Source organism: Leptinotarsa decemlineata, unplaced genomic scaffold, assembly GCF_025532065.1.
Source record: "Leptinotarsa decemlineata unplaced genomic scaffold, Ldec_3_MD MMD2_tig00078346_RagTag_RagTag, whole genome shotgun sequence".
NCBI classification, from domain to species: domain Eukaryota; kingdom Metazoa; phylum Arthropoda; class Insecta; order Coleoptera; family Chrysomelidae; genus Leptinotarsa; species Leptinotarsa decemlineata.
In genome coordinates, this window is record NW_027412724.1 from 3,562,755 (window position 1) to 3,586,500 (window position 23,746).

At 33.3% G+C, this 23,746-nt stretch overlaps 2 protein-coding genes across 2 annotated transcripts in view; both read left to right on the top strand.

Annotated features, from left to right (window-relative positions):
• LOC111511684 (uncharacterized) overlaps positions 1-1,966 on the top strand; it is a 35,211-nt gene extending 33,245 nt beyond the window's left edge. The window contains exon 7 of the mRNA XM_074185709.1: positions 204-1,966. Within this exon, the coding sequence (XP_074041810.1) occupies positions 204-261 (58 nt within the window). The 3' untranslated portion in view covers positions 262-1,966. The remainder of the gene's footprint in view (positions 1-203) is intronic.
• A 3,463-nt stretch (positions 1,967-5,429) lies between these two features.
• On the top strand, positions 5,430-22,800 carry LOC111511681 (inactive pancreatic lipase-related protein 1). Its single transcript, XM_023167715.2, has 4 exons — positions 5,430-5,586; positions 12,670-13,197; positions 15,704-16,049; positions 21,019-22,800. Exons 1-4 carry the CDS (start codon positions 5,532-5,534, stop codon positions 21,074-21,076), a joined length of 987 nt encoding a protein of 328 aa, XP_023023483.2. The 5' UTR covers positions 5,430-5,531; the 3' UTR covers positions 21,077-22,800.
• Positions 22,801-23,746: the final 946 nt, after the last annotated feature.

Genomic DNA, 23,746 nt, shown 5'->3' on the forward strand with positions numbered 1-23,746 from the left:
CCTTCAATGTAAGGATGGAAAAGGCGCCTATTGTCTTTTGTTACTATGAGGATTCAACTCAACAATAAAGCCCAAATTCAAAACTCGTAAATAAATATTTTGCACTAAATTCAGAACACTTTTGCTAATTTTCGGAAGTGATTCAGTGATTTATAAATTCATTGAATAACCACTAATTCAAATTCATTTTCATTTCATTACAGTGCTACTGGAACCTACTTCTTGGAAACTAACCCTATCTCACCTTTTGCAGAAAACTAGGAATTGAAGTATATTGTTTGTTTTATTTTCTTTCTTTCTGAATAAACCTGTAATGTTAACTAATACTGAATAGATAGAAACCAGCTTCAAAAAACTATGAAACACTATGAAAACAACGGCGCAAAAAATATTGCCTCAGGTTTCTGTTGAAATTTTTATGTGGATCTGCATGTCATTCGGTAGATAATTAGACTTAGGGCCGGTTTATCAATATGTAGTTAAATGCTCCTGTTAGCTACCTCGAAGCTAAGCTTAGCTGATAGTCAATGTTGCAGTTAGTATTCAAATCGTTTATCATACCCTGACTGATGCTAATGTTTAATAACTGTTAGTTAACTAAGGTTTGCATAAGTGACTATTTCAGGGGCTTGTTTATATTGGAGGATTGATTTTCAAAAATGACAACTGCTAACAAAAAGTTCATGAGTTATACATAATAACCTATATGAGTTGAGAGGGCATATGAAAAACGAAAATGAGCAATAAAAGAACATCCAATTTTACCGAAACAGACAGATCACTCCTAATAAAAATTGCCAATTCCTATAAATTTATCATTGAGAACAAAAAAAAACTGATGCCTTCACATGGAAGAAGAAAGAAGAGGCCTGGAAAAGAGTTGAATTTGATTTTAATTCCTCTACATCAGGACCTGTAAGTCTCTACCTCATCTAATTCTTTGAAAGCATCATTACGTTCATTAACAATGTAAGGTCTTCTTTGAACTCCAATATATCCTCATCTTCGTCATTCAACAAATGAAAAACTTCTTTAATCAAACAATTGTAGTAATTAACCCTTTACTTGCAAAAAGTATTTCTCAAATTATCACAAAAAACATAAATAACCTAATTTCGCATGCGCGACCACATAACCACAGAATATCGGAACTGATATTTTGTGACATAACTGTCAGCTTAAATAAAAAAACTATCACTTTCTAGCGACTGTTACGGTCACTGAGACTTCAGCTACCAGTTGATGGTAACATGATAACGAAAAACAGTTTGACTAGGAGCTAAGACAAAACCATTAGTCAAATGAGGTTAGCTGGCGATTGATAAACCGGCCCTTATTCAGATTAGCGGAGTTATTTTGACAACTGCTGGGTAATTGAAATTTCTAGTTTTATGATTGTATACTAAGATATATCTCATGTTTGGTTTCAGAAATATATGCGTACGGTGGAGGTTTAACTTCATTTCTGATGAATAACTGTCTGCAACTATATCTGACTCCAATGTGATAATTCTCATTGCCTTTTCTCGAAGGGTAACAATACATGAGTCACCCCATATCCATATTCAAAATGAAAACAACATGCGAAGTAGGTTTTAAACATAGCGTCAAAGTTCAAAGAATCTTGCAGTTGTTCAAATGAAGAGATATTCAATATGAACTGGTGATTTCTGAGATTTGAAAATTTTATGAGAAAACTAAAGTTTGACTTCTGTTTCTATTTATCCTGACTCTTTTCAATTGGAGTTGTAGAATAATTTTATCATCGAAGAATTAGCAGTATACTGAATATATTTTATAGGATTCATGTTGAAGTTGGGGTCATTCAACAAAATCAACTCCACAAGAGGACTTAAGATTGACCCTTCACTCAGATTTTTAAATACATGTATCAGACCTGATAAAAAAGTTTCTACAGAAGGGATCACTAGCAACAATATTTGATGTACAGTTCGCAATGAGAAATAAAGAAAAACCGTTTACCCCATCTAGTATCATTTAAGTACCCATCTTCCAATTTTGAAGAGTCTCAAAGTGAACCATATTTGATGAAAATGGTGCATAATCTTCAAGGAGATGATTTTGACCGCCACGTACTATTCTTATGAAGGGAAATAAAAATACCATGTGGAATATATGTTTTACTGTTTAAAAAGTGAATTGATACAACTGACACTATTGCATGTATGCAGCAAGCAATCTCAAAAAATTCAATGGATGGGCTGCTAACATATTTGAACATATCTAACTAACTAGTTGAAATTATTTACAACTTTCTTGCAATAAAATCATCATCAGGTTAATTGAAATAACAGAAAAACGTCAGGAAGGGAAACACACAATATTGTTTCTGTTCTTCAATTCTTGAATGGTAATTTTGAGTTGGCGACTAATAAAAGAGATTGTTCTATCTCAAGTCGTTAAAATTTCTGAATCAATAGCCGTTCAATTCGTTGAATGTTCACGGAATAGAATCATCAATAGAGTTCAATAATAACATTCAGTCAAGTGATAAAATAAATAGATACAATAATAATGTTGTCGTTGTCATTATTATTGCTCGATAAAAAAATCAGTGAAGTGATTTCAAATAAAATTAGATATGTTAATGTTCCAACTCTTTTGATTCTCAATTTTTGCTAAAATATTCATCAAAACCCAAAGCGAACACAAGGTCGTATGAAAACACCTTATATTCAGATTATAACCTCTTTTTGTATGATGTAGTATTGTATCGAAATCGAAATTATGACTTCAATTTCAAAATTTCTCCTTGAATCTCAAAATTACGACTACAGACTTGAAATTTCAACTTTTAAAGTCAATATGTCCAAGAAACAAATGATAAAAATTTGCGCTTACAAACTATAGCCGAGGGACCACGTCAGTTGATGTATTCGCATTTACGATAAATTGAGAAGCAAACAAAAATTATCAGATAAAATCCTCATACGGTATCGAAATTTGCGCAATAAATAGGTAAGATTTTATTAATTCTACGGTTACACAAAATAGGAAGGGCGCTCAACCTTGCTTCAAACACGTCATTCAAATATTTGCTATCGAATAATCTGTCGATAGGAATGGCATCACAAGATGAAGGTTCAAATTAGACGTCAACTGATTTGAAATAATATTTCACTATTCAATCTTTCTGAACAATAGGAGAATGTTGCTGAATAAAGAGATATGACAATGAACGGAAATCATTTAATCCGCATTGCGTAAGCAACTAGATCAAGCAATCCATTGGAGTTGGGAAGAATTATACTACCTGATACATCAGTGTTGAAACTTCATTCGGGAAATGATATGAGGAAAATTTTTCAATTCTCCAAATAATTGGGAAATTGAAATAACAAAGTGATTTTCAGCATCTAATCAAAAATCATTTCATACATGTAGCATCTGAAACGAGCAATTATCAATTTGAGAGTTGTTGATTTTGTATCTTCCTGAGTTTCAATTTTTCAAGAGCAATTCTAGTTTTCCCTGCATATTGTCGATTGTGTGGTGATTTTTTGCAAACCTGTTTGAAGAAATATTATTCTTATTATAATGTATTCAAAGAGTTATACATTAAATCCATAACAATCACTTCTCCCAATCACCAAAAATGGAATACTTTTCTGGACGAGATATGAAAACACGGTTTTCTTCATCCCCTGAAGAACCTTACTTGATTGGTGAAACGTTCTTCAGGACGGTAGTTGCATCTCTGGTGAATGAAAAGGGTGCTTGCTTTTGATTTATTCTACGCCAGAGGTTCCAGTTTCACCTTTAATTAGTTTAACGTTAGGTGCATCAACCAAATAAATGATTCATTAATGATAACAATTGAACACCATTATTGTATATTAATTTCGTAATTCATTCGAATCAGTATTTTGCAGATCACGTTCATCGACTAAACCTGCTTCCAAAATAATTTGTACAATCAAAATGGGGAAAGGGGATCTTACGTTCCTTCAAACTTTTATAATTGAAATAATCCATTTTTCAAAGTGTTCTGAATATAGATCGCAGTTTCTGGTTCCATCTCTTTGTCCTTTTTGAAACGATTTTATTTAGTAGTTGAAGTTTGATTCAACCCCTTCCTGTTGACAGACTGATCTGATATTTAGTACAAACAATACAATTCAATAAATTATGTATCATTGTAAATCCAATATGGCCGCAGCAACAAAACGGCGGATTACATGTTTTTTCACAACTATCTCGATATGAGTATTAAATGTCAGTGCTTGACTAGCAGAATAGTTGTACAGTTTGAAATAGATGCAAATTCAAGATGGCCGCAGCAACAAAATGGCGGAAGACATGTTTTTTCACAACTACCTACCTCAATTTGGGTAACAAATAACACAGGGCTTGACTAGTAAAATAGTGATACGCTTTGAAAAACATGCAAATTCAAGATGGCCGCAGCTACCAAACGGCAGATTACATATAACATGAGGCATTCAATGAACTAAACAGAATGAGATGAATTCAGTAAGAAAAACAGAAACTCTAAACTTGAAAATGGAATAAGTAAAGAAAGTATGTCAAGCGTTTTTATTGAAAAAAGAAATAATAGTGATGCAGACATGTGTACTAAAAACTTCAACAATAATTCGGATGATCCTAGGTAGCAGTCATTATACCATTCTGCTTAGAAATCTACGGTATTGTAAAAAAAATTAAAAAATAATAAAATTGTTGGGCGTAATATTAACATATTTAGTCAGGTTACGGTACACCCAATGGTTTGATTTTTTTTATCTGATCAATACCGTAGTGTTAGTACATTATTTACAATATTTTTTTTTCAATAGTACCATTCAACCTATTTTTCAATATTTATTATTTGTTAATATTTATTGAACTCAGTTATTAGATTTCATTTGTTTAACATTCATCAATTCGCCTCCAGGAGCAAGATCAGTATCTGAATAAAGAAGCACTTCAGGGGGCTGTATATAGTTTCCAATATCAGAAAACAGGTGATTTGATAAATGTGAAATTTCGATATTTCAAAAGAAGGCTTCGCACTTGTTGTTTTTCTTGTCAAGAAGTTGATCGATTCCTTCGATTTTGACGTGAGACAGAAAATCATATCCAAACTGTTGATGATTTTCTAGCGTTCATCCGGAACTATTCCGGATGATAATTGATGATTGATAATTGCAGAGGACTTACTCCGCAATTATTATATTCACTTTAAAAATATCCCCAATTCATCAAAAAGGTAACAATAAGATCTCATCTCCCAATATTGGCCTCCATTAGCCTCAACATGTACGTAATACATCAATATTATTGTTTTAGTTCATAGGATATGGTACTTTCGAAATAATCTTTTGATAACAATTTTTAGGTTGGTGTGGATGTGTATAAAGATATTTCAATTACAAATCATTTAAATTTTTATCGGTGCACATGTCGATCACTTTTTCATTTATGTTATATGATAAAATCAATTTGAATTCAAAGCTATATAAATTCATCATTGCATATCAATATAATCAGAAATCGCGAAAAGTTCAACTATGAAGGTCATTATAACGCTTTCGGTTTTATTTGTTACCACTTCTGGTATCCCAAGTGAGTACATATAAAAAAGTTAATTATTTGTAAGAATTCCTATAAGAAGTTGTTTCGACTGATTTACATACGGTATTTTGACTCCATCTGAATGTTTCGTTTTCCAATCAGCGCTTTTCGTTGATTTTGTATATGTTTCCTTCGCTACAGCTTGTCGATGTACTTTCGACGCAGAATTTCTTTTTTAATTGGATGCTATTTTTGACATCATTTTATCTATTTTTATTTTATTCGTTAGTGAAAAATATGAACTTATTTTCTAAAATTGAGCATTGAAATCATAATATTCATTGTAATATGAGGACTGAAATATGTTGAAAACTATTAACCATATCTCAATTACAATAAAATTGGTATATACTTCCATTAATCATCTTACAATGCTTTTTTCATGAAAGTTGATTAGCCAGATTCTTTTACTTCAATTAGTTTAAGTTATTCGAATTTGATCAACAATTTGGGCGTGTTAATATCACAATTTACTATTTAAGATCGGCTTGTTATCTTTTGAGTGTCGAAATTTTTAATAAAATAGTTATAACTATAATCACCAACATTTTAATCAAAGTACACTACTTCATCATGGTCATTTTGGAGGTGCATTTGCCTCTTTCCTCTCATGCAGACCTGCGACCTTGTAGATACGTGTGGTAGATAACCAACGGAAAAACAACTTACCCAGCTATACAGTGTCAGTGTCATCGCCAAAGTATACACCATATGGGAAACTTCTTTATTAAGGGTTTTTCGACAAAAAGTTATTCCTGATGAAAGTTTGTGCATCCCCTAAAACTAACCATGCATCAACAAAATACAGTAAAACACACGTAATATACGAGGATCCTTCTAATATTTTATTTTGAGACAAAAGCAAAGTACTCTCATTTAGGAAAATTTCGGAAAATGTTATTCAGAAAAGTTGTTAGGCATTGAAAATAACATCTAGATTTGAAATCATGGCCATCAAAGTGATGTTTTATTTTTTTCACCCATTTTTTTAATTGGGTACTACGAAAAGAAAGCTTTGCTAAAACCATAAATAAACAGCATCCTGTATACGGCGTTTCATTTTAAAAGTCTGCAATATTACAAAATACACAACTATGGTGTTAACCACGGTCAATTTTTTTGAAGAGTAACATAATTTTCAAAGATTTTGGTGCAAAGTTATTTTTATTTTTTGTTAACACCAAAAATTACTCAAAATTATACAATATAACAAGAACTTACTATTCAATAATATCAAATCACAAAACATCAAAATAAAATAGGTATTATGAAACCAACTCTTTGATTTTCTGGAGATTATTTTGGAGAATTATTTTGGACAAGAAAATCAACGAGTTTGTTCCGAAATACCAATTTCATGTTGTTGTTTTGTGATTAGATATTATTGAATATCAAGTTGTTGTTTGTTATAATTTTGAGTAATTTTCGATTTTAACAAAAAATAAAAATAACTTTGCAACAAAAATTTTGAAAATTATTTTACTCTTAAAAATAATTGATCGTGGTTATCACCATAGATGTTTAATACGTAATATTACAGGCTTTTAAAATCAACCGTCTTATACTGGATACTGTCTATTTATCGTTTAGGCAATTTTTTCTCGAAGTCCCCATTTTAAAAAAATAGGTAAAAAAATGAAACTTCACTTAGTTGGCCATGAGAGTACTTTACTCGTGTCTCAAAATCAAATATTTGAAGGCTTCTAGTATATTACGGGTGGTATATATATATATATATATATATATATATATATATATATATATATATATATATATATATATATATATATATATATACATATATATATATATATATATATATATATATATATATATATATATATACATATATATATATATATAAATATATATATATATATATATACATATATATATATATATATATATATATATATATATATATATATATATATTATATATATATATATATATATATATATTGTAACAACAGCCCAGCTATTGACTGCAACCTCGCTTCTAAGGGGAAGCTTCTTCAGGGCAGTAACAATGAGTTGAAAACAATAAATTGAACATATAAATTGACCGAGAAGGTTAAACATGTATAAAATTATACTCATGTCTCGCTTGCGTTTACGCAGTTATTTCTATTAAGTACTTTTCTTGGTTTTTCACATTTTTTGTCTTCAATCGAACAACTCCTGCACGGTACTGACGAAGATCAATAGGCTGAAACAGCTGTCTACGGTGGCTCTTAAATTAAAATCAATATGGGAATGATTAGAAAGTACTTATCTATTTATGTTTTGATTTTCATGGAATTATTTTCCAGCAGCTTGACTGCATTAACTTTTTGTCGATTTCTAGAAACATATAGATTCGTTTTCCGATGGCATTTCAGGTTAGCTTCCCAAATTTCTGCTACTGCAGTTGTCGGTTGATTGGTCAAACCACCAACACTGACATAAAAACTTCGCAAGTTGACTAGGTGTCACACCAATAGCTGGTTCGACTTATGTTTCATTTGCGTTTATGCAGCTATTTTTATCAAGTACTTTTTTGGTTTTTCTCATTTTGTCTCCTCCAACCTGACAGAAACGATGATGACTATCATTTTGTCTTCAATCGAGGACCGCCTGCCCGGTACTGAAGATGCTCAATTGGCTGAAACAGCTGTCTACCGGTGGCTCTTGAATTGAAATCAATATAAGAATGATCAAAAAGTACTTATTCTTTCTCAATTTATTCAAGCAATAGAGTTCTTATATGACTCTACTGTATTTTATTTTTCCAATAACATTTATAAACAAATCCAAGGCATGCCTACGGGCAGCCCACTTTCACCCATTTTAGTATAATATGTAATGGAAGATCTGCTGGAAGCGTGTATTAATAAATTATCCTTTCAAATTCCTTTTTAAAAAAATATGTCGATGACATTATTCTCAGTATTCCACATAATGGAATCAATGAAATTCTGCAGGTTTTTAACCATTATGATGAACTGGTACAGTTCACTATTGAGGAAGAGGATTCCAACAGAAGTGTTCCCTTCTTAGATTCCCGACTAATAAGGCGAGAGGACAATTCCTTAATAACTTCGTGGTATAGAAAACCAGGATCATCTGGCAGATTTTTACACTATTACTCTTTCCATCAGGAAAAACAAAAAATAAATTTAATATTGGGGATGAAAAATCGAGTAGTGTGCACTACTCATAGCAGCCTTCGTTCACAAAATTTAAAAAAACTTGCAGAATTGTTTCTTCAAAATGGCTATCCAAAATCTCTCATTTATAAACTACTCTTCAACAGATCTTCCATTAACACAATTCTAGATAATAACAATTTGTATGAAAATAATAATTGAAAGTTTCAGCCTGATTTATACCTATTTCCTTTGCTTAAATAAAAAAATAAATTTGATAATACTTAACAATTTCAGAACAGAAACTCCTTACCTTCATTCTCTGTGATTCATCATTTTACAGTTCTGTGAAATTTCATTGGCAGCAATGCATTGGTCAGAACAACAAATTCTGTCAAACTTAATGTTTTGTGGTAATCATGTCTGACTACCTGTTGAGTTCAATTTTCAAATTCATTGTTTCATATTATTCGTGCAATCATCTCACATTATTGCAAAATTCTGACTGAATATTACATGTTTTTAACCAATTTTAATCTTGACATACATATATGAGGATCCTCTTTGTTACTTATGTGTTAAATTCGTTATAACCTCACTTTCGTAAGTATGAACACGTTGTCCATACCCGTTTGTTTATTCAATAATTATTGTAGAGTTCCCGATGAAGAGACAATAAACGCCTCGAAAGCTTGAACAGAAAAAAGAATTTTACAATCTTTCTGCCTCTGACTGCTATACCCGTCAAATACTGAAAGGTCTACCTTGGGACAAAATTTGAAATGTTTATTGAAGTTTCAGGGCATACTACGATATTTTTCCTTAATTGAAAATCAGGTTTTTTTATTAGCGATTTTTTTATTGAAAAAATCACTACGCCACTGGATTCAGAGTGCCTCTAAACAGGTGTGACCAAAATTTCATGAAAAAATATTCATTATTAACAAAGTTATGACAACTCAAAAATTCGAAAACTCACACAGCTAACAGTTACAAAAAAATACTCTATATCAACAGATATACCCATGAGAATTTTTTTTTATTATAACATTATTAAAAAAAACAAATAACGTAAATATTTTTAATGAAAATAGCGTAATTACATTCAAGTTTTCACGCAAATTAACTAAAACTAAGACCTAATATTTCAATTGAAATCTTAGTTGCCATGGAAATGACATTACAGTTTGCCATTTGTGAAAGATTCAAGTGCACTATTGTCAACAATATTCACCTTACAGTTCTTCGAATTATTTTGTGCCATGGTTGCAAGATTGAGTGTAAGAGAGAAAATTGAAATTGTACGCCTTTAAGGAGATGACGTTAGAAGTGCTAAAGAGGTTTGTAGAGTATTTAATGAGAAACATCCAGATCGTCCTCGTATTAGCTGCGGTACGGTAAATAAAATAAATAAAATATTCAATGAAACTGGTGCAGTATCAAAAATTATGTTAAAAAGTAATCCTGTACAAAGACAAAACAGGAATGACAGGAATGATCAAATCATTATAGATTATTTGGGTATTTTTCAACAATAGGATTTCATTGTTGAAATCTACCGTGCCTCAACATGAAACCGTAGAGCCGGCACCCGAGTCATATAACTTATCTACTTGACGCGGCTAGATGCACTTATTGTACGTCGCCTAATCATTTCTATTTCAATGAAATTGCTACATTATATTATACCGACGAGTTCCGAATAAAATATGGAAATTTCTGAATATCATATATAAATTCTTGGTTTTCAAGATGGAGTTAGAACTGGAGAATCGTTGTCTTATTTCCGTGAGGTTATGGGAATCAGTAGAAAGTGGCAATTTTTTTTCGGTCTATTTTATTTGAATATTAATTGTATGAATGAATTTTATTTGATAGTCGTATGAGTTGTAATAGAGACCATGACATATTCTCAGCTAAATGCATCGATATTATTCAAATTGCACCAATTTTGTTCCTTAATAACATGTTACCATTTGTTATGCACTGTTTGGAACCTTTGGTGTAGTAATGAATAGTACTGGACTCTTTTCCCAACACCAAATCGTTATTTCCAATACTTTGACACGTGTTTCGATCACCAAGTGATCATTTTCAAGAGAAAGATTAAACTGGAAAAACTTGCAAGACTAACTCTATTCATCTATACAGGTGTACCATACGGGTACACCCTACAGGTATACCACACATACAGGTATACCACATCTTTGGTGTCTTAAATTAATTTTACAATTTGTCTTATCTATTAATTTTACAATATGTCTTTATGTCCACAGTGATGTGAACTGTCAGGAATATACCTGTACGTACAAGCACACGTACCGGTAAGTAAAATTCACGAAATTGAATGTAAAGACTGCGATGCAGAATATTATGGACAGACAAAAAGATCAATTAAAGTTAGATATAAGGAACACTTAGTACACTAAAAATACGGAAGACCTAAAAAATCAACAGTCGCCCATCATATTTTGCAACAAAACCAATCCATAGACTTCAATACATTAAGATTAGTTAGACAATTACAATAACAGGCAACTACTATGAGAGTGTAGAAATGAGTAAACATAATGATATTATGAATAACGATGACGGACCAATACTTAATAGCATACTATATAACTTGTTAAAATAAATTTAGGACAGGTAAATAGGCAATATTGTGCCTTTTTACCTAAATATTAGATTCAACTAACTATTACATAAGGACAAATTGTAAAATTAATAGATTAAAGACACCTGTATGTGTGGTATACCTGTAGAGTATACCTGTATGGTACACCTGTATAGATAAATAGGATTAAACTTGCTAGTTTTTCCAGTTCAATCTTCCTCTTGAAAGTGATCACTTGGTGATCGAAACACTTGTCAAGGTGTTAAAAATAACGATTAGGTGTTGGGAAAAAACTCCAGTAATATTCACATGTTATCATGATGATGAACTGACTGTAGTCAGTTTTATTGCTGCCGTTCGGAATAATCATGTTATCGCAGTTAAACTCCATTTTGGTAGCCTAGCCTTCAATTTCTTCGTCTGGTAGACTTCTCGAATGAAAAAATACAGTAGAATCCGGATAAAACGACTTTCAAGGAACAGGGTATACTATGTCGTACTAACCGGACGACGCACAAAACGGATTAATTTTCTGGTAGTAAAGTGTACATCACTTTTCGCGCTGAAGCTTGAACCACTTTAACAATGCCTTATCCAACTGCTCATGAGTAGAAGTCCTTACACGTTTGCATTTCAAAACATTGGCTTGGAACAGCGAATCGATCTTATCTTTATTCTTTTTAATTGTGGATATTGTAGAATGGGATACGTCAAACTTCTTTGCGAGGGCTATATTTGATTCACCGGCTTCTAATCCGTGTGATATTGCAATTTTTTTTTCAATTGCAAAACACTTTCGCTTCACAGAATTCATTTTGTCGAACTTTATGAACTTACAAGTGGCAAAAACTTCATACTGGAACCTCTGGCGTATCTATGAATATATGTTAGTAGTATCTATCAATAGAGGTACCTAAGAATACTACCTCTTAGTAGGGGAGAAGGGGAGAAGAGGGAGTTCGCCAACGTATTGGTGCGCAGATTGTGTAAACAAAACATTGCGCGACGTTTTAATCGGATGTATTATCATGAAAAACGGTCGCTATAAGAGGTTGGTCGCTTAAACCGGAGTCGCACTAAATGGTATATTTTCTCAATAACTAAATATAGATAGACGTTATGACTGGGGTCGTTATATATGAATTCTACTGTATTTTCTTTGTTTGACAAATATATATTTCATGAGAGTGTTTTCATTTTTAATATATCACAACTTTTAAGAAATAATATCCAAAAACAGTCCAAAAATTAACGAATAATTTATATTACAAATTCGGTCATCTTCGTTTCACTGTTATGAGCGTAAACATTGATATAGTATGAAATATTTCAGTTACTGATAGCGACTATCGTGTGTTCAGTACCATTGTGGAAACTGCTCCGGGGGTGTACCAGTTGGAGAATAGAACAGGTTCCATACCACCTTACCATGCGACAGAGAACGATATAAAATTCTATTTTGCGAGCCGCAAAGATCAACTTCCTGTACTAATCGATACAAAAGATCCAAGCTCAGTAGATAAAACCTCATTTTCACCTAAGAAAGATACTTGGTTCGTAGTACATGGTTGGAAGAACGACTTTTCATCGCGCATGAGAGAAATAGTAGGCAACGCACTTTTGGAAAAGGAGGATGTGAATATTTTTTGCGTGGACTGGAGCAGTATCGCTCTTAAAACTTACCTTGAAGCATTTGCAGCAGTTCCGGATGTAGGCAGACTAACTGGAGAGTTGATCAAAGTTCTCATAACGGATCATGGACTTAACATTAACAAAATTTTTATTGTTGGCCATTCACTTGGAGCACATGTCGCAGGGCGAATAGGAGAAGATTTCAAAGGAAATCTGCCTCTAATTGTGGGTAAGTTTTTTTATAGATTCAAACAATGGAATCTTGAAAAATCTCACAACAAATCCTGAATTGATACAAACCTATTATTATTTACTATCTGAGGAAGTTGATATGAAATTGTGTTGTAGTTACAGTAATTAGACGAAATTTTAATTACGTTGACAGATCTTGCTTTATATACGAGTTTGCAGATATAAATACCCCCTCCTCTACTCATCCACCCATGATAAGGTATAGAGGTCGGATAGATTCTATGTAAAAAGATATCATTTCAAAAACTTTTTGATGAGAAAGACATAGTGTTTCATCACTAGTCACCGAGAGGACACTTTCAATTTTTCAAAAGTAGAGGGGGATCTTGTGATACTTCTTTTGATATCCAACTTTTTTTTGATTTTCGAAAATCTGATTAGCCAAAGTAATTAGCAGTTTTTATTGATTTTGAGGATCTGCAAATAAAGGATAAATATTATAATTTCAAGAAAACATGTATTCACATCTAATTCCAGTTCATTTCAGAAAATGTTCACCTTTCACTTCCGGACAATGATGAAGTTTGTTCACAAATTCATTTCCTACATCACCGAATGTTTCTGGGGTAATTTGTTCGGGAGCATCTCGTTTTTCGACCGTGAGCTCCGGAATAGACTACCGTATACTTAAGATTTCACAAATCCTCATAAAAAAATCTCACGGCCTCATATTAGTTGATCCAGCGAGTCACTCTAATGGACCAAAGCAGCCTACCGAAATGAAGAGGTACCACATCTTGCTGAAAACCGATGTTTAAAAAAAAAAAATCTGTTTTTCCGTTAACCAGCTGTCGCACCCCTACGAACGACAACCCTCAGAAGTCGAAACTTGTGCGAGCTAAGGATTAACGAGGTCTCACCTTTTAACGTGTGATTCCTCAGTTGAAAAATCATCTGGGTTCGACCATTTTTCGAATCGTTTAATACGTAATCCCTTAGAAGTGCTCACTAGATCACATGCTCATTTGAGGTGATACGTGACATGTGGAGTTTACTATATACACAATCACTGTTCATTCTAGAACTCGTTGATAGGAAACGAGGTGCTTGTAATGGAATAACTCAGGAACATTTCATAATGTAGGAGAAAAATTGTTAACATATTCCATTATTGTCAGGGAGTGAATGTTGAATATTTTGTACATTTATTCAGATGTGGATAAACACATTTTTCTTGAAATTATGATGATTAATCGTTTGTTTGCAAATCTTCACATATTGTATAGAACTAATTATCACTCTGGAAAGGATGATTGAATTTTCAGAAATGAAGATATTGTGGAAAGAGAATTGAAACATCTATCAAACGAGGTGTCAGAAGACTCCCCTTTCTATTGGGAAAAAAGTTGTAACCACCCTCTCGGTGATACAGCATTATTGTCTTTCTCACCAAAAATGAATAAAATACCTTCTTACGTGAACCTTCTCCAACCTCGATACCTTATCCCGTTTGAAAGTTAAGAGAGGAGCAATTTTCATCGTACTGTATATTCCTAACACTGATTTCTTCTTCCGTACAATATAGTCCGCAACAATGATCTGGGGTATTCTTGAATGTTCCAGGAATTCCCTGTACATTCCAGAATGTTCTGGGATATCCTGGAATGTTGTGAAATGCTCTCGAATACACCAGCGTGTTTCGGACTGTTCTATAAATTTCTAGACGGCGAACCTTCCAGCATGATGAAACAAACGTTTGTTTCATGTCGTTTTGTGTTGGTGTTGTCTTGGAAATTTGGTTGTTGCAAAGTTTTTTTTTCTATGTTTTTCACTACTTTTATTTGTAACTAACGTTACTGCAGTTTCAGACTAACGTTACTGCAGACATTTTCAAACTTATACTTGGTAAAAAACATAGAAAGTTTCATTTCTCTTTTCTTCATTATGATTTCCTACCATGTAGTAACGGCTACATCCATCAATTTATTGCAATGTTTTTTATTTTTTTTTACATTTGTATCCAATATGTATCTCAATATGTTAAAATAGAAATTTATCAACACGAAAAACTACTTTTCGAGCCCTGAAGAAAAATTTAATTAAATCCGAAACCTTGAATATTTCCATTGTTGGAACTTTTGAAAAAATTCACCCAAGAAGGAAAGAGCTACAAATTATTATTATATTTTCAATCAGTAGTAGGACTTTCCCGACCCAAATGAAAAACAGGTACATTTTTTTTCACAATGAAAGAATTCAATGAATTACATTACATTTAATAAAACGGTAAGAAAAAGACCTTTCTTTTTTCATCTGCTGGAACGAATGAGTTTCCCCAAATTCAGGGAGAAATGAGTCACCGTGAACCAGTTTTTGTGTTCAACAAACATTTTAGTCCAGTCTATTTTTTGTCATTGAAGATATTTTGTAACTTGTTGATTATTTCCAATTTTTAAAGTATTACTAATGACTTTTTCTGCTATCATACATTCTTTATTGTAGAGATTTTCATTCATTCATTTACTATTACCACTCGTTTTCAGGGCTGGATCCAGCTGGACCTGGATTTTTTTATGAAATAACAAACAACCGACTGGATCCCACAGATGCACAATTCGTTCATGTTATTCATACCAATACTGCCTTTCTTGGATTCAGGAGAACATTAGGTCATGTGGACTACTATCCGAATGGGGGCGAATTTCAGCCAGGTTGTCCTTTAGATATAACCGGGTCGTGCTCGCACACAAGATCTTACGAACTCTATGCAGAATCTATAGTGAACGGTGGATTTTCAGCAGAGAGGTGTAACAGTCAATGGGACTATGATACGGGAAATTGTGAAGATAATATGCAATCTCAGATGGGAGGTTACTCACCTGACGAAGGGTAAGACTCAACTCCTGGAGTAGTAATTAGTTAACGGGGTAATGAACAATTGTATTGTAGGAAAACGATTATCGCCTTCGAAAGATCAAATTGGTTTCAACGTTTTCATTCATTCCGTTTCTATTATTGATATTTTTGTTGTATTTCAGGTTAGTAGATAGAATCTTATTTCGTGAAAGACTTTCAAAATAATGAAAGAGTTGAACAGGACGTTTGTTAAATATTCAAAATTCACCTACCCGGTGACTGAACACATCGAATGTAGGACGAAATATGGATCGGAAATTATGAAAATACTGAACAGACTCAAATATATCCAAAAGAAAATTCAATACAATTGACAATCATATATCAATGACAGCAACTTGACAACTCTTGATAGAGAAAATACCATGTGTACAAAAAAGTTTAACACATTCAGAAAATGAACTATCTGCGACATAATCCCACCTTGAGTTGTGGAACCTTGTTCACCAACGACTCAAATTGCTACGAAGAGAATCTTTGAACAGGTTAACTTTTCTTCCATATGTAGTAGTTATCGGAAGTGGTTCAGAATTTTCGAAACATCCCTTGTCATTTTCTTGTATTTCTTCAGTTTCTTTACTTTCGGTCTCTCTTGCAGAAACTGCTCTGTCTGATATCTGAGTTGAGTCCAAATCATCAGCACAATTCATCTCTAAGGGATATAATCGTTGTAGAGGCCTGAGTACTATTTTCTTCGTTGTCTTTAGTTTGATCAGACGTGTTTTATTAGCCCTCCCAGGTATCAGCTCTTGAATATACGCCAAAGATCATTCCATCCTTCTGATATTATCGGTGCCTATCAGATCGACTTCACCAATTTTGATTTCTCTCTGTTTTCGTTTTTCCGATGACAATTACAACAGAAATCTCCTACGAAGATCATTTATCAGCTTCATCCTGTATCTCAGATGTTTTCTTAAATCTGAACTCTCCACGGCGTCTAAATCCGGAACTCCGCACTCTGAAATCCCCTTGAGGAACATAGCAGGAGCCAAAGGAACAAAATCTTTGCAATTTTCGGACATATAAGTGAGGGGTCTCGAATTCAGTACTGAATCACAATCGCAAAGTATCGTGAATAACTCCTCGTATGTCAAACTGGCTTTTTCCAAAACTTTTCTCAGTAGATCCTTCATAATTCCGATTAACCTCTCCCACCAACCACCCCACCAGGCAGTGTTGGGGGATTTAATTTCCACGCTATCCTTTCGGTGGTACTGTAAGTGGTTATCATTTTCCAATCCAATTGTGAAAAGGCATTTTCAGCACCAACAAAATTTGTGCCATTGTCGCTGACTACAATCGATGGTTTTCCTCTTCTGGCCACGAATCTTCTGAATGATTGTAAGAAAACATCTCGAGACAGTTATGAGAGAAGTTCTTAATGAACAGCTCTATAAATGGCACATGTATATAGGCATATCCAAGCCTTCTCTCCGGTTCGAATGTAGAGTGAACCAGCTAAATCTACACCGAAGACTTCAAAAACTTTGGCTTCTCGCACACGATTTTCTGGATGTGCTATGGCTAGAACCTCAATACGTCTGGAGTTGAATCAGCTACATTTTGGAGACTTTGGAATGATGGATCAAACTGATTTTCTCCCTCTGATTATCCAAAATCTCTCACGCAGGAGACTCAATAATCCTAGAACTCGGACATGACTTTCGTGAATTAACTTACTCACAAGATAATGCTTAGAAGGCACAATGATAGGAAAACGAACTATCTGTTCTGAAATCGGTTCTTTCGGGAACCTTCGTTCTTAATCTCAAAATACCATCATCATCAGCATAGCATATTTATTCTTCAAGTCACTCAATTTTATGCGATAACAATTATCTTTGACAACATTCGTTCTTGAACCACCAAAAAAGGCGTGAATAATTTCTTCTTGCCGCGAGCAGCTGTATTCCATCTCTTCAGCTGCAGATTTTGTGATGTATGATTTTTGAGAAACGGTATCAAAAATTATTCTAGCTGTTCTGAATTTGTCGAATCCATTCAAATTGACCACTAATGTCTCTAGAAAAACTTCGGAATATGAACTGATTGATAGACTGTTTTCTACACTTGTACTCATAACACTTGCTTTTGAGTCTGAATCGTCGGACTTGGAACACATAATGGCATGATGTTTACCACCCCAAAGAGTGCAAGTTATGGACACACGACATTTTTGGAAATATATCCATAATTCAAGCAGATATAATAGCAGGTTTTTCCAAGGAGTTTCTTTTTACGGTTAAATAATGTCCACTTTTTGCGTCGGTACAGAATTCGCTTGGATGATGTCCACTACAGAAATTACATTTTTTGTATAGTTTGTTATTCATCAATACAATTGCGGTTGGAAGAGAAGAATGATGTTTTTGGGAATCATTTTTCTTCTTGAATTTACCCGAATCCAGATGTAGCTAAAGTTATTCTTTCCTCGTTCTCGACTTCTTTCCTGAGGAAATTCATCAACTTGTCAAGGCGATCTTTGAATGTAGAGTTAATGTCGTAAAGACTGCTTCGTTGCCATACTCGTATGAGGTTTTCTAGAAGACAAGACTCCACTAAAGGATATAATATGGCTGCACAAGCTGCGAGGGTCTCCAAAGCACGTAATTGTGATTCCATTTTGTCGTAAAGGAAGCTGAGGTTATTTTGAGTCGACAAATTGTTCAGTATTAGATTCAACAATTACGCATGTAGAATTTTACAGGAAAATGTTTCCTCCCAAATCTTTTCTTTAGGCCTTCAAATTACTTTCGGGTGATTTTTTACACTGGGGAGGTAACTATCTATGAGTTGACGAGCTTTCGAATTGGGTATCGATGCTTGGATCAGATACTGAAATTTGTCCTCTGGTGCAATGTCTTCATCATTATTCACCCTCTGAAATTGTTCCCAAAAGGAAAGCCATTCTTTGATCTAACCACCAAACTTCCTATATCCAATTTTCGGTAATTTCAGTTTTTTCTACGTTTCACTAGAACATTGAGAAAGAGAGTAAGCAATAATGTTCTTGTTTGAAAGATTTTCAGCTTAAATTTTGACTTTAAAATACTTGCCAGAGTATTCATCAGCTGTAGATATTTCTTTGTTCAAAGCATATTCGTCGTCTAATGAAATATCCACCATATGTATGTGGAAATCCATCAGGACCTGGACTTTCTCCCCCAGAATACTAATTTTGCTGAATATGGCAATCTTGTCAGTGTTTTCTTGGTCAAACAAGTTCAAAATATCATTGAAAACCTGATCGAACGTTCTTCGATGCACTGCTACTACCTTCTCCATAGTCGGTTTCCTGTCACGGTCGCCAAATGTTAAATATTCGAAATTCACCTACCCGGTGAATGAATACGTCGACTGTAGGACTAAATATGGATCGGAAACTATGAAAGTACTCAACAGACTCAAATATATTCAAAAGGAAATTCAATTCAATTGACTTATCAATCATATATCAATGACAGTAACTTGACAAAACTAGAGGAAATAGAATGTCTACAAAAAAAGTTTAACACATTCAGAAAAAGAACTATTTGCGACAACATTATACCTTCATTCATATATAAATCGCTCTCACCAAAATAATTAATGTTTTCAGAAATGATGACCTCTAAATTTACAAAATGAATGTCACTACCATATCTGAATTATATAGTAAACTAAAAGTTTCAATTTCCAATAAACAAATATCCAATTTGAAATAAAAATATTTTTGTGTGGATTGTTTTATAACTTATATGGGACAAACATCTAGACCTCTAAGTAGTCGCATTACATCCCACTAGAGCGATTGTAAACGAAAAGCAAATTTTTGTGCGTTAGCAGAACATAATAATTCGGAGAATCATAGAATTAATTTTGAAAACCCTCATTTTTACATAGAGAAATCAATACAACTCAAATAATATATCATATTTATCAGAAATGATACATGACAATCACGAGGAACACTTAATGAATAAAAAAGCTGATATTGAAAATCTTCATATTTGTATTTTCACAAAATATATTACTGTAGTTGTCCTGACATAGGTGTGAAATATACTGAAAAAATATAAATAGATACGTAATTTTCTGATAATTCCCATATTGATTTCAATTTAAGAGCCACTGGTAGACAGCTGTTCCAGCTGTCTGGGTATTATTTTTATCAAGTACTCTTCTTAGTTCATTCACAGTTTGTCTTCAATCGAGGATCGCCTGCCCGGTACTGATGATGCCCAACAGGCTGAAATACTTGCCTACCGGTGGGTCTCAAATTGAAATCAAGGATATTGATATCTTGCATAACGTTGATTTTACCATTACTTGAAACAAATGTTATACTAGCAACCTAACCTGGCTTCACACTGGTAGCAGAAAATACATGTTTACATTTTTTGGTCAGTGTCACATCAGCTCCTCCATGAAGAAAGTCTTCTTTTGAAGATAAAGGAGTTGGGTGTGCCGTCCTCTAGAAAGTTCTAAGACAGTCCAAAAAATTCAACAGTGCTTGAGAGCATTCCACAATATTCCGTATATGTCCAGTCCAAATTTGATGGAATATTCGGTTAAAATCTGAAACGTTTGAAAATATTTCAAAAAATAGTTCATTATAGAATGATCAAGGGAGTTATATATGTTGTGGTTGCCCTCTAACGCTCATTCTTTCAAAAATACTTCCCTTTTCACCTCAGAATCCATTTTCGATGATGGCTCGTAGAGAAAGACCTCTGCCCCGATTCCACACAGTTGACATCGTAATTATTCAACCAATTCATACGAAATATTAATAAATTATACGAGAAAACTTTCTTTTTGAATTATTACGTCTTGTGGAAAATATGTCTGTTAGTTTTTAAGTTTATCACGTTTAGACAGATATACTCGGCAAGAAACATTAATTTATAATATGTACTGATATATGAAGAAAATTCAAAAATCAATTTTTCTTTTACAGGGTTTCTGGTAAATACTACTTGAAAACAAATGACAAATCACCGTTTTCTCTCGGATAAGCAAGGAGGAAATCACCCATGAAAGTCTCAAACAAATAAAATAGATAAACTATCATTGACTTCCTTCCCGAATAATTTTGTAGCGCCGATGTTCATGAAAATTAGGATTTACCCTCTACTTCAAAGTTAACACGATACCGGAGGATGCTTTTACCCTGGGTGTGGATGTAACCCCTTTCCGAGAATGAGATATTTTTTTATTGAAAATAGAATCAATGAATGGATTGTTCAATTGTAGGCAACTTCTGTTCCGTATTTTTTTTCTAAAAATCAATACAATATGACTTATTCGCGAGTTAGTGTCAATTTTTCTGCCAATTAACTATCTCTTTCAGGTGGTTTCTCGCGAATAACTCAAAGAGAGAGTGTTTCATTGAAAAAAATCATTCCATGTGAAGAAGTTTTTCAGAAATAACAAAAGAAATATTGGTCTTCAGAATCAATACAAACAGAGTGAGAGCTTGTTGAAAATTGATTCGTAATCGTCAAATGCCAAAATCGAAAGTTTCAACCAGAAATACCCATTCTTGAAATGCTTCAAAAAGTTTCTATTATTTTTTTTTTATTGAATTCCTTGGCATCTGAACTAAGCAAGTTATGCTGAAAATTATATCGTTACCTATTTTTTCGGCAACAAAGAATATTAAAATCACCCCCTGATTACCACCCAATAAAAAATAATTTTTCCCAGTTTATTTATATGCTTGTAATACACTCCAGAAGTTCAACAGGTTTAAAGTGCTTAGTATTGAAAAAAAAATTAGCTTGTAGTAATAAAGGCATTAGTGTAATTTTTCACAAAATAACTCAAATAATACTTTTCAACTTATATTTAGGAAAAGATTTTTTGCAGAAATACGAAAATGCTCTCTCACTTCACGCTCTTTTTTTTTCAAAACTGAATTTCAGAAGAGGAAACGCACGTCGAGAAGAGTAGTGTAGTTCTGTTGTTTGTATAAAGTTCTCGTTTTGGAGAACTGAGCAATTCAAACCAGTCAAACTTCTAGAACACATCTCAAGTACATGAATGAAGTGGATTGTGAAGTGGAAACGTTTATTTTGAATTGGGGTAGTAAATAAAGAGTGATTTTAGCATTTGTTTGTCGCAGAAAAATAGGGATCAACATTATTTCCGTAATAACCCGCTTTATTGTGAAACTAGGGACTTTTTACTTTTGACTAATGAAAACAAACCTCAACAACCTATTACTTCTTTTTTATTGGGTCTACAAACAATAGAAATACAATTTTTATTATTTTTTAGGCTAAATTTCCACTAAAAATTATTTTTTCGAAAGATATTATGAAAACCTGGGTATTCTTGAAGAAAAAAATTGACACTTTATCTGCGAATTAATCAGGAACTATCAAGTATTAGAAAAATACTTCACAAAACAAAAATTATTCAATCTATCCAACGAAACATGTTTACCTCCAAAAAGAGGTCATCCACCCCAAGCTAAAACCAACTCTCTGTATAAGATCAACTTCGAAGTATAGGATCGGTAGATTGTTAATCGAATTTTTTTGCAAATCGGTGCTGTTTAGAGAATTATGAAGTTTTGCCGTATTTTACATCCATTCATTTTGATGATGAGTTCAATAAAGTCTTCAATGTATCCTTATTTACAGTAAGAGAAGATTAAACTGTAGAGTCATAGAAGTGCTTTCATGGTTCTCTATTATGTATTGTTTATAGTATTATATGATAATATAAAATCGAATGAACATTTTTTATTTTCCTCACAAATTGCGCCCTCCTACTCTAATGTATCGCATCATACAAATATTTGAATTAACGTGTGATTGCTAGCACGATAGGAAGTGGAATTCGATCGTTCAGCATTACGGTTCGAACCACCGATTCACACGTCAAATATAAATATAACTCACCAGGAAACAACACGATTTGCAGATGTACCTGTGGATAAATGTTGGAAGAGACACAAAACAATTAAATAAAAGTGTAAAAGAATGAAAACATCAATCTAGTCTAAAGTATGATCTATGCTAATCGAACTATGAATTGAAAACGGAACGCACTTTATTGTGGAAACGTCAAGTATCAGTTTTAACAAAAATCGCCTTTTTGTTATTTGAAACTTTTATGAGTAGGTATATCTTCGAATGTATTGTTCTGCTTGTCTATTCGGACATGTCTTTAATATGCGTATTTTCATTTGGTGACAAGTTTGAACTTTTAAAAGGATTGTTTTTTTTTTGTGAGTGGTGAAGTGCTCATGCACACCCTGCGCTAGAAAGTAACAGGGTAGGGTGGGACTCTAACCCACTAAAACCCCACTTTCATCTTTGCTGTCTGACGCCGGAACGCCGGAATAAACCAGAAGGATATAACACAGGTATGTCAGCGGCTTTTCTCCTCACCTTTCATCATTGTATTTTCCCTCTTTCCATGCAGCTTCCGAATTCAGTATGTTTTCTATCACATTATCCGGTGTTAGGATTTGTCCTAGAGATAAGAAGGTACGTATTCTCATGTCTTGCCAACTAGCACAGTGAAAAACTGCGTGTTCGGGATCATCCACTTGGCCACAATATACACATCTATAATCCGTTTTTCCTATTTCATTCGTATAACTTCTGAAAGTTCCATGGCCCGACAGAAACTGTATGACCATAACTCTCCCCTAGGCCATTATTGACTGTACC

Coding starts and splice junctions, on each gene's coding strand:
- LOC111511681 (XM_023167715.2), top strand. CDS start 5,532: ATGAAGGTCATTATAACGCTTTCGGTTTTATTTGTTACCACTTCTGGT. Junction 13,198..15,703: donor AAATCTGCCTCTAATTGTGG/GTAAGTTTTTTT, acceptor ACTCGTTTTCAG/GGCTGGATCCAGCTGGACCT. Junction 16,050..21,018: donor GGTTACTCACCTGACGAAGG/GTAAGACTCAAC, acceptor TTTCTTTTACAG/GGTTTCTGGTAAATACTACT.